The sequence below is a fragment of the Solanum dulcamara genome, chromosome 9 (genome assembly GCF_947179165.1).
Source record: "Solanum dulcamara chromosome 9, daSolDulc1.2, whole genome shotgun sequence".
Classification (NCBI taxonomy): domain Eukaryota; kingdom Viridiplantae; phylum Streptophyta; class Magnoliopsida; order Solanales; family Solanaceae; genus Solanum; species Solanum dulcamara.
In genome coordinates, this window is record NC_077245.1 from 8891144 (window position 1) to 8903435 (window position 12292).

The 12292-nt window shown below is 39.3% G+C and overlaps 1 protein-coding gene and 1 pseudogene across 3 annotated transcripts in view; one reads left to right on the forward strand and one right to left on the reverse strand.

Moving 5' to 3' along the window:
- Nucleotides 1-7567: 7567 nt before the first annotated feature.
- The window catches only part of LOC129902555 (7-deoxyloganetin glucosyltransferase-like), a 44081-nt gene continuing 39356 nt past the window's right edge, over nt 7568-12292 (forward strand). For 2 of the 3 annotated variants that reach the window (XM_055977863.1, XM_055977864.1), the window contains exons 1-2: nt 7568-8187; nt 8284-9241. In XM_055977863.1, coding sequence (XP_055833838.1) covers nt 7668-8187; nt 8284-9224 — 1461 coding nt within the window. In that variant the 5' untranslated portion in view covers nt 7568-7667 and the 3' untranslated portion in view covers nt 9225-9241. Of the gene's footprint in view, nt 8188-8283; nt 9348-12292 lie in introns of those variants that run through there. The other variant, XM_055977862.1, reaches the window with a different exon arrangement.
- LOC129902553 (7-deoxyloganetin glucosyltransferase-like) lies at nt 9655-11822 on the reverse strand (annotated as a pseudogene).

Below are 12292 nucleotides of genomic sequence, written 5' to 3' on the forward strand. Positions count from 1 at the left end.
TAGACCTGTCGGTCCTCCTATGATGAGTTGGGAGTAGTTTACTTGGGTTATTTTGTTATAGTGAGTTTGAATAAGGGGAAAATATGTGATTCTTCTTCTATTCAGCTAGGATCACAAGTTGTCTGCAATACACCAGTTTTAGTTGTTTGAGGTGCTTCATGGAGTACTCGAGGTGGTGGTTGTAGTGGTTCACAGGCTAAGGGTGACCATTAATTATGCTATGCTATACCAGGTAAATTTGAGGCAGAGGCCTCTGATGTGGTTATTACATGTATTGTTCTGGTTTGCCATCATTTTACGTTAGTATTATTTGAACTAGGGTCTACTTACTATTATGTGTTGACTTATTTTGATGTGGGTATTGATTATATGAGTGATCTTCTTGCTGTGCCCATTACTAATTTTACCCCGATAGGTGAACTTTTAGTGGTGGATAGAGTATATAGGGAGTGTGCAGTGATATGTTTGGGTAGAGAGACCCGAGTTGACTTGATCTTATTAGACATGCTTGATTTTGATGTGATACTGGGTATGGACTGGTTATCTCCTTATCATGCTATATTAGATTGTTATGCAAAGACTGTGATCTTAGCTTATCCCGGTTTACCTAGCGTGGTATGGAAAGGTAATCCGAGTTCATATCCTAAGGGGGTGATATCTTATATTCGTGCTCGTCGCTTGATGGATAAGGGTTGTTTGTCTTATTTGGCTCATGTACGTGATCTCACCACGGAGTCATCTCATATAGAGACTACGAGGGTGGTGAGAGAGTTTATGGATGTATTTCCTACAGACTTGCCGGGAGTTCCTCCTGACCGTGATATCGATTTTGTGATTGATTTGGAGCATGACACTAAACCCATCTCTATTTCTTCTTATCGGATGGCTCCGGCAGAATTGAAAGAGTTGAAAGAACAATTGGAAGATTTGTTGAAGAAAGGGTTTATTAGACCTAGTGTATCACCGTGGGGTGCACCGGTTTTATTTGTGAAGAAGAAAGATGGTACTATGAGGATGTGTATTGACTATCGACAGTTGAACAAAGTCACTATCAAGAACAAGTATCCTCTCCCATTGATGATTTATTTGACCAGCTTCAAGGTGCATCGGTGTTATCAAAGATTGATTTGAGGTCGGGTTACCATCAGTTGAGAGTTCGGGAATCTGATATCCCGAAGACTGCATTCAGGACTCGTTATGGGCATTATGAGTTTGTGGTTATGTCCTTCGGGTTGACTAATGCCCCGGCTGCTTTTATGGAGTTGATGAACCGGGTATTTCGACCTTATTTGGACTCGTTTGTGATCGTGTTTATTGATGACATCTTGGTTTATTCCAAGAATGAGGCGGATCATGTTAGGCACCTGAGGACAGTCCTTTAGAGATTGAGAGAGGAGAAGTTGTATGCAAAATTCTCCAAATGTGAGTTTTGGCTTGAGTCTGTGACATTCTTGGGTCATATAGTGACCAAGGATGGTATTATGGTTGATCCAGCCAAAGTTGCAGCGGTTCGTGATTGGGTTAGGCCTACTTCGGTTACCGAGATTCGGAGTTTTATTGGGTTGGCAGGCTACTATCGTCGGTTTGTTCAAGGATTCTCTTCTATTGCAGCTCCATTGACTAGGCTAACTCAAAAGACCGTGGCATTTCAGTGGACTGATGAGTGTGAGGCGAGCTTTCAAAAGCTCAAGAAATTATTGTCTTCAGCACCTATTCTAGCCTTACCCGAGGAGGGCGTGGCATTTATTGTGTTTTGTGATGCTTCGGGAGTCGGTTTGGGTGGTGTATTGATGCAAAAAGGTAGAGTTATAGCTTATGCTTCTCGACAGTTGAAGGTACATGAGAAGAACTATCCTACCCACGACTTAGAGTTAGCAGCGGTGGTGTTTGTTCTGAAGTTGTGGAGGCATTATCTCTATGGAGTGCATTGCGAGGTCTATACTGACCACCGTAGCCTTAAGTATATCTTTTCTCAGCCGAATCTGAACATGCGGCAGCGTAGGTGGTTAGAGTTATTGAAAGACTATGACATTACCATACTTTATCATCCGGGAAAAGCTAATGTGGTAGCGGATGCCCTGAGTCGCAAAGCATCTAGCATGGGTAGTTTGGCCTTTCTTAAGGCTGTGGAGAGGCCTTTGGCATTGGAGGTTCAGTCATTGGCTAGACAGTTGGTCCGACTTGATATTTCTACACATCATGGTATTTTGGCCTTGGTAGAGGCTAGGTCTACTTTGATGGACCAGATTCGTACACACCAGTTTGAAGATGAAAAGTTGAGGGCCATTCGAGACAAAGTGTTAAGTGGTGAAGCAAAATCAGCCTCTCTTGATTCGGAAGGAGTTTTGAGGATTAATGGTCGCATTTGTGTGCCCAAGGTTAGTGAATGGGTACGTATGATATTGGAGGAGGCTCATTGTTCCAAGTATTCAATTCACCCGGGAGTGGCAAAGATGTTTCATGACTTGAAACAACACTATTAATGGTGTGGCATGAAGAGAGACATTATTGATTTTGTGGCTAAGTGTTTAAATTGCCAACAAGTGAAGTATGAGCATCAGAAATCGGGTGGTCCTATGCAAAGGATGCCTATTCCTGAGTGGAAATGGGAGCGTATCACTATGGACTTCGTGTCTGGATTACCCATGGCATTGGGTAAGTATGACTCTGTCTGGGTGATTGTGGATCGATTGACCAAATCAGCTCATTTCCTTCCGGTGAAGACTAGCTACAATGCGGATCAGTTAGCTAGGATCTATCTTCGTGAGATTGTTAGGCTGCATGGGGTGCCTATCTCTATTGTATCGGATCGGGGTTCAGTGTTCACCTCTCACTTTTGGAAGGCATTACAGCGTGGTTTGGGTACGCGACTAGAGATGAGTTCAGCATTTCATCCCCAAACCGATGGTCAGTCTGAACGGACTATTCAGGTGTTGGAGGATATGCTTAGGGCCTGTGTGATTGATTTTGGTGCCCGATGGGACCAACACTTGCCCTTAGCAGAGTTTGCCTATAATAACAGTTATCACTCCAGCATTCAAATGGCACCATTTAGGCATTGTATGGTCGTAGGTGTCGATCACCCATTGGATGGTTTGATTCTGTTGCGGTTGATGCATTGGATACTGACTTACTTAGGGATGCTGTGGAGCGGGTACGTTTGATTCAGGGTCGATTATTGACAGCTCAGAGTCGTCAGAAGAGTTATGCTGATAGGAGGGTTCGTCCCTTAGAGTTCATGGTGGGTGATTGCGTGTGGCTTAAAATATCGCCCATGAAGGGTGTGATGAGGTTCGGAAAGAAGGGCAAGCTTAGCCCAAGGTTTGTTGGCCCGTTTGAAATCCTGAGGAGAGTAGGTGGAGTGGCGTATAAGTTGGCCTTACCCCCTAAATTGTCAGCTGTCCATCCGGTGTTTCATGTTTCCATGCTTCGCAAGTACATACCGGATGAGTCTCATGTGATTTCTTATGATGCGGTAGAGTTGAGTCCGGATTTGACTTATGAGGAGGAGCCGACAGTTATTCTAGATAGGCGGCTTCGTAGACTCAGGACCAAGGAGGTCGCTTCGGTCAAGGTGCAGTGGCAGCATCGGCCTGCTGAGGAGGCGATTTGGGAGTTAGAGTCTGATATGCAGGCTCGATACCCTCAGCTTTTTGAGACCCCAGGTACTTTATTTTATCTTATGTTCGAGGACGAACATCCTTTTTAGTGGTGGATATTGTAATGACCTTGAGGGTGATTTTCGTAAATTTGTACAAAACACGCGTGAACAGTAACACGCGTGAACAGTAACTTTTTGGGCAGAAAATGCCCCTTTCTTCTCATTTCAATATTTTTCAACATTTGTTTGAGTTCTTGAACTCCTTGAGGTGATTTGAGAAGAGATTTTCGAGGCAAAGTGTTGGGTAAGTGATTTTTGACCTAAAACCTTCCTTTTTCATTATGTTTTTGACGATTTTAACTCTTAAATTTTAGTTTCAAACCCCAAAAATCCTTGTTTCTTCCCTAATCCGAATTTAAGGAAAATTGTAATTTCCAACTCGTTTTGAGCTCTATTTTTATGGGTTTTTCAACCATGAGTTCCTTATTACCAATAGAATGGGATTGTTCAATAAATTTACAGATTTGACCCTTTTCGAAAATAGTTAATTTTTGGACCATTTTACCCCCGGTTCCGAAACCTATCAATATGGGTGTCATTGGACTCCTTGTGACGTGTATGTTTCATTGTTGATAGTGGGTTGTCATTCCGGGCGCTGAATTCGAGAGTTGCTTGTCCGGTGGAGGTATTCGAGTGCGGTTTCGGCAATTGAGGTAGGTTTGGCTATCTTTCTTTGAGATTGAGATGGGGTAATTAGTCATTCATATGTTATAGACTTTGGGATGGGGTTGTAGTATGAGTTGAGAATGTTATATATATTGTGATGTCTGTGTGAAGGCTTATTTATTAATGTATTGTCGTGACGGAGTTTATTTGTATTACATAGCCCGTGTGGGGGCCTTATTTGTTATCTTATTTGCTTTGAGAGCATGTGAATTATGATTTGCCTAAGAGAGAGGCTTGAGTATATTATTTGACTTGTGATGCCGCCTGAGAGATTGAGTTGGGGTTTTGAGCATACTTGAGTATTGAAATATTGTTGAGAAAGGGGTGAATATTTAAATGAAAGTGTGTTCTTCCCGTTACTATTTATTGAGGGTGAATATCATGTGTAGGTTAAGTTTTGAGAACTTTGAACCTTATACCACATGTGAGTTGATTATTACTTCCATGCATATGTGTTTTGATGCATTCATCCTCATTCATCATATCATGAAACATGGGAAGTTGAGAAATATGGAAATTCTTTTTGAGAAAGAAAATGAAACACCTTTAAACCTTTGTATCTTGAGTCCTTGACCGAGGCAGTTTTCCGGCAGGGTAGTGGATGCATTGTGATCCTAACCTTTGTATCTTGAGTCCCTGACCGAGGCAGTTTTCCGGCAGGGTAGTGGATGCATTGTGATCCCTTGACCACGAGGAGGTGGCAAGGATAATGAGATATTGTGATTGAGGTATATGGTCTGCGAGACCCCCATGGGTCCTGCTTGGTAGCACAGCTCGGCAGGTGTATACGACAGGCTGTGCGACAGTCTTGATTCCACCGTACCACCACATCATTGCATCATCATATTGCATTGCATTGCATTGACATTTGTGCTGCTTGAATTATTTGATTAATTGTGATTATGAGTTGTTATTATACTTTATTCGTGCCACTATATATATAAACTGGCGGCACCGATGCCGAAGTGGGACTTTTCTATATGCAGGTGGAAGCATTCCTTAGTTTATTTCATAGGTTTGATTAATTCCTTATACTCAGTCAGCTAAAACCTACTGAGTACATGTGTATTGTACTCACCCCTACTTCTGTGTCCCTTTTTGATGCAGATACTAGTCGGGGTACCCCACGTGGCAGTTAATATTCTAGCGGATTGTGTAATTCTCAGATTAGTGGTGAGGTCCCAGAATTCGGATCGTCACTAGTCTATCTTTATTTTTCAGTCTTTTGTATCATTCAGAGACTTATGTTGTATCTTCAGATTCGAACCTTGTATTAGATGCTCTTTATACTTATGACACCAGGTTTTGGGATAATTTCTTCATTGTTTTTTTTTTCTTTTTATTTAAATCGTGGAATCACTTTCCTCTTTGGAAGTCTTGTATGAATTTTATTTTTAGGGTTACACATCAGATTGGGTTTTGAGATGTGTGCCATCATGACCTCAGTTTTTGGGTCGTGACATTCAGGCCGTGCATTTTCGGGAAAAAAAAATAAAAAATATTTTCTTGGTCTACTTAAATTTAATTAGTGTACAATTTTTCTGAAATTTGAGACCACTTTAATTATTCTCTTTAGAATGAAGCCCATGACAATTTATGATCCGATAATATGTCGTAGTAGTTGAAATATTTCTCTGTCTGAATCACCTAATCTAGAGAATTGTCACCACTGAAACAACCCATTACGGGGGCTTGAGATAGGTCCACCATGGTAGATGGAAACAATGAAAGCATCAATGTAGCAACTCCAATTTCACAATAGAAACATTCACATATTATAATCACTAAATTCAAAATTACAACAGAAAAATAAAACTAACAAAGAGATTGTAGAACAACAATTGACTAGTAAAATAAGAGAACTATTAAAGAAAATAACTAGAAGGGAATGAGAAGTTTAGACTCTAGAAAAAAAAAGAGAGGAATAGAGAGTTTCTTCACAATAAGCATAAACCGTTCTTTCTCATCCTTCATCCTTTTAGATAGTTGTTAATTGAGTTTGGATACCAAATCAACCTTCGCAAAGCCTTCTAGTTCTGTTGCTTCTTCTCAGCCCAATAACTAGTTGTGTGGCATCCATGTAGGTAGGGGTGTTCATGGTTCGATTTTCAACCGGATATTGGTTAAAATCAAAACCAAACCAAAAAAATAAGAGTTGGTTTGGTTCAATTTTTTTGATTTTTTGGGTTTGAAAATAATAAATTTGTTGAGGGCGTGCACATCTCGATATACGCAAACACCTAGTATATGAACAATCTACAAGAAAGCTAATGAAGATTCAATTAATCAATTAGGCAATACTAAAGTTATTATTACATGAAAAAGGGATTTAGTTAAGCAATACTAAAGTCATTATATACCAAAGATCAAATCTTTATAGCAAAAAAGTAATCTCAAACTCAACAATTGAGGAACTACCCGGGACAGGAGTACAAGAAAATTATATATCAAAATTTAAGTATTGGGCTTGAGAAAATGATAAATAATTATATACCAAAATTTATGAATAATATATAAATAATTATGAAATTTATATATATAACTTCTCGGTTCAATTTGGTTATTTTTGTAGTTCATTTTTAGTTAAACCAAAACCAAATAGTATCGGTTTTCAAAATTTTAAATCAAATCAAATCAAATATTGATTTTTTTAATTGGTTTGGCTCGGATTGCAGTTTGATTTAGTTTTTTAACAGTAACCATGAACAGCCCTACGTGTAGATATCGAAATTAGGTCGAGTATGGTTTATAACATTACTTCTCTTTGTAAAAATTTAATTAAAATCATGATTTGAAATTGAAATTTATTATTTGAGTAGATTTCATAAACAAACATTGATTTCAAATCAAAACTTTAATTGGAATCTCATATTCAATATCCAAACGCCTACTTATGTAGCATTATGTAACAACGGAGGACGATATAATCTATTCAAATTTTATATTTATTAAAACAATACAATATAATCCATTATGAATTAATATGTAACAACCATCGAACAAAGTCAGCACTTTGACCTATCAGCTAATAATACCACAACATATGCTTCTCGCCATTCGTTTGTGATAATGCCCAAATTAATAGTCAGAAAACTTTTTGCGACTTTCAAATGCTCCCAAATTTTGCTGAACTATCAAGATAAACAAGAGATCATAATGACCATGTGAATAGTCAGAAATTCAAATCATGAAAATAACAGGCAATTGACACATTATATAAATTTATATCTTACGGCATTGATATATAAGTTTTTGCATACTGTTCCTCTTTCCAAAACAATAGTCAATACATATCCTTCGTTTTCCAGCACTTTGAGAGAACCGAAAGATAAGGGGAAAAATGTCTTCCACTGGTCCTGAACTTGATAAGCCTCATGCAGTTTGCATACCATACCCTGCCCAAGGCCACGTTAGTGCAATGTTAAAATTAGCCAAAATCCTCAGTCACAAAGGTTTTCACATCACTTTTGTCTACACTGAATACAATCATAGGCGTCTTCTTAAGTCTCGTGGCCCTGATTCCCTCAAAGGCTTGCCATATTTTCGATTCGAGACCATTCCTGATGGTCTCCCACCATGTGATGCTGATTCAACTCAAGATATTCCTCCTCTGTGTGAATCCACCACCACTACTTGTTTAGGTCCTTTCAAGGAATTGCTAACGAAGCTCAACGACACTTGTTCATCTAACGTGCCACCTGTCTCGTGCATATTCTCCGATGGATGTATGAGCTTCATTCTAGATGCTGCTCAAGATTTGGGCATTCCTCCAGTTTTCTTTTGGACCTACGCTGCTTGTGGGACTTTAGGCTACATGCATTACTGCAACCTTGTCGATAAAGGATACATTCCACTTAAAGGTATCCCCTGTTTTAATTATTCAGCCTCAATTTTATTTTTTCTTGAAGGATCTGTCTTGTTAACTTAATCTACTTCTTTCTCTTGGCGAATTGTAGATGAAAGTTGCTTGACAAATGGTTACTTAGAGACGACTTTGGATTGGATACCAGGCATGAAAGATGTACGTTTAAGGGATCTTCCAAGTTTCCTTAGGACTGCAAATCCAGACGATTACATGATTAAATTTACCTTACAAGAAGCAGAGAGATCGAAACAATATGCTTCCGCTATTGTTGTCAATACATTTGAGGCATTAGAGAAGGAAGTTCTTGAATCACTTCAAACACTTGTTCCTCCTGTGTACGTAATTGGACCTTTGCATTTGCTTCTGAAACATGTTGACGACGAGAATTTGATGGATTTGGGATCCAATCTTTGGAAAGAAGAACCAAAGTGTCTTGAATGGTTGGATTCTAAGAAACCAAATTCTGTTGTTTATGTTAATTTCGGAAGCATTACTGTTATGACTCTCAACCATCTTATCGAATTTGCCTGGGGACTTGCCAATAGTCAGCTGGATTTTTTGTGGATTATAAGGCCTGATATTGTATTAGGAGAACAAGCGGTTCTTCCACCCGAATTCATGGAGGAAACTAAAGAAAGAGGGAGGCTAGTAAGTTGGTGCCAACAAGAACAAGTCCTTAACCACCCTGCAATTGGAGGGTTCTTGACTCATAGTGGATGGAATTCGACCCTTGAAAGTATTAGCAGTGGGGTGCCAATGATTTGCTGGCCATTCTTCGCAGAGCAGCCGACTAACTGTTGGTTTTGTTGCACCAAGTTGGGGATTGGAATGGAGATTAACAATAATGTGAAGAGGGACGAAGTTGAAGCCCTTGTAAGAGAGCTGATGACCGGGGAGAAAGGCAAAGAGATGAAGAAAAGGGCCTTGGAATGGAAGAAGTTGGCTGAAGAAGCTGTTAAAAAACCAGCAGGATCATCTTATGTGAACATAGACAAATTGATCAACGAAATTCTCCTCTCTCCTAAACACTAGGCATTACTAATTAACAGGTTGATGAGTTTCATTCTGTTGATATAATAGATATATTATGCTTGTTTTTCTTCTCGGTATATTGTATTATTCCTTCTATCAGTATAATATATACGCTTTATTTTTCGAGTTACTACTAAAAACTGAGCTATACCAGAGACGGGGCTAATGTATGTACCAAGATGACTAGAACTATGGGTAATGTGTGCAACAGAGAGACGCCTCATGGAAGCTGATTAGCTGAAGTAAGAAATTTGAGACGTATAAACTACACAGCAAATGTTTTTCCATCTGCCACAAGTTGTTTTTTCTTTAATCTAGATACTCCAGATCAAGTAAAAAAAGAAAAGAAAAACAAGAACACAAAAACAAAGAAGAAAAAAGTACAACATTATTTCAACATGTCAATCTACTTGAAGAAGTGTAGAACTTTTCACAATAACACTTCACTAACCAACTTCTCAAAATTCATATAAGATGATCCATCCGGAGAATTGATAGCTTTTTCAGCGAATTTTTTCCACTTCAATGAATTTTCTTTCATCTCTTTACCCTTTTCTCCAATCATCAACTCTCTGACAAGCTCTTCAATCACTTCCCTCTTCACATTGCTATCAATTTCCATTCCGATACCCCAACGGTTACAATTAAACCAACAATTTGTTTGTTGATCCGCAAAGAAAGGCCAACACAACATTGGCACACCAACGGTTCTGCTTATCGATCCGCTTCGACTCAATCAGATCACGGGATAACTTGTCCGAGCTTTCCCTCACTCTCTGCCTCAACCCTTCATTCCAGTGATCTTTGCAATCAATCTCTTCACATCCGATTTGATTGAACTCACGGATCCAATCGCCAAGGAAAGGCCAGTCTACTGACTAGGGTTAAAAGAATTTATCCAGGCATGGGATAAAGGGCAGGAAGAGCCGAGATGGCAAATCGAGCGGCCCTCCAATTCTCAACCCCGACCTACACAAGTGGTAAACGGTTCTTAACCGACTCGTGAGCTCCACTCGATGGGTGTCGTCATCGAAAAGCGGAGGGTGGAGCTCTGGGATCAGAGGCGGCGGTCAAGAAGGAATGAGTGGAAACTATGTTGATTGAGTGCAATTTCTAAATTAGGAAAGATTAGACAGAATCCTATCAATATGCTTTCGAAAGTCGAATTCCATCCGCAGTGAGTTAAGAATCCTCCGATTGATGGATGACTTAAAACTTGTTCTTGAGGACACCAACCAACTAATAAACCTCTTTCCTTAGTCTCCGCGAGAAATTCATGTGGTAACATGGCTGAATCACCCATGACTAAATCAGATCTGACGATCCACAAGAAATTCATCTTGCTATTAGCAAGTCCCCACGCAAATTCAATTACCTGCTCAATGCTCAGCACTGTAATACTTCCGAAATTCACATAAACAACAGAATTTGGTTGCTTTGTGTCTAACCATTCGAGCCAGTGAGTATCTTCTTTCCACAGATTTGAACCAATTGATTTCAAATCATCGTCTTGGGTTAGATTATTCAACAAAAAGTGAAAGGGTCCAATAGTATAATTAACTGTAGGGAACTTGGTCGCGATTTGTTTCATAACATCACTCTCTAACGTGTCGAAAGTGTTCAGAATGAGTGCAGAAAATTTGGGAATTTTTTCCAAAATATTTTCCATTATAAATTTGAGTACAATATAGTTTGGTTCATTGACCGTGGCTCTGATGAAGCTTGGGAAGTGTTTTAGATGGATGCCATCCATGTCAGGTATCCAATCTATAATCGTGTCTAAATGTCCATTCGTCAAATAACTATGATCTGAAGCTCAACTAATAAGAAAGAAATTGTAAGTAAATAGTACTACATTAGAAATTGTAAAAGAAACTTAAAATACATGGTGGTAAGGGTTCAAATTTTGTTTGGTACCTTTTAATGGAGTATAACCTTCCTTCACAAGTTTAGGATATTGGATGTAAGCCAACAAAGCACCGCCACTAGATGTCCAAAATCCAACATTTGAAATACCTAATTCCTCAGAAACTTGACAAGTGAAGCTCATTCCAACATCAGAAACTATGCAAGTAATAGGAGGGGAATTCATCATTCTTGACCAATTACTGTTTAGTCTCGTGACAAGGTCTCTGAAAGGGTCGCCCAAACTTAACTTCTTATATGCCTCACACAAAGACGGAATATCTTGTGTGGCATCCTCGTTAGAAGAAGGGAGTCCATCAGGGATAGACTCGAAACGGAAGGAAGATAGGCCAGGAAGTGCATTGGGACCCCGGGATTTTGAGCCATCTCCGGTGATTGAACTCTGTGTTAACGAAGGTTATATGAAAGCCTCGGACATGGAGGAGTTTGGCCAATTTGAGCATAGGGTTTATATGGCCTTGTGCTGGAAATGGTTTGCATGCTGCATGAGGCTTGAACAATATGAATTCCTCTGCCTGGCTCATATTGCCCCTGAACTTGTCGAAAATGTCTAAATATATCCTCCGTTTGTAGTTTAGCTTACTCATGCCCTCGCCGTCTACATTTGGGCGCATATATACCCCTTTCAGCGTTAGTTGCTTTGTTGAAAAATTTCCTTTTTTTTATATTACACGTGGAACTGCCAAATCCTCATTTAATTGACACATGACATTTATATTAACTAATAAATTCATCCAATTGGATATATAAAAAACCGACCCATGCCCTTATCCGATCCAAAAATACCTTTTAAACCCAGTTTCATCAAAAGCCCTAAATGGGGTCTTTTCTTCTCCACCGTTTTTCTTCTGCGCCGCTGGGTTTCATTACCATCAAAAATGAGAAGTTCACACCACTAGGATTTTGAGAAGATTACTCCCATCGATTTCATTTCAAGTTTTTAAGAAATAAGTCATCGTTCGAGTGTTTCAGTAGGCCGACGATGAACTGTCATTGTGGTATTGCAACGAGGATTTTCACGGCTTTTACTCCAATGAATGCTAGAAGACGCTTTTATAAGTGTTCTAAGCCTAATGTAAATTTATCATACAATTTCGTTGATTTTAAAATTTTCGACCACCATTAATTTCAAGTTCATATTT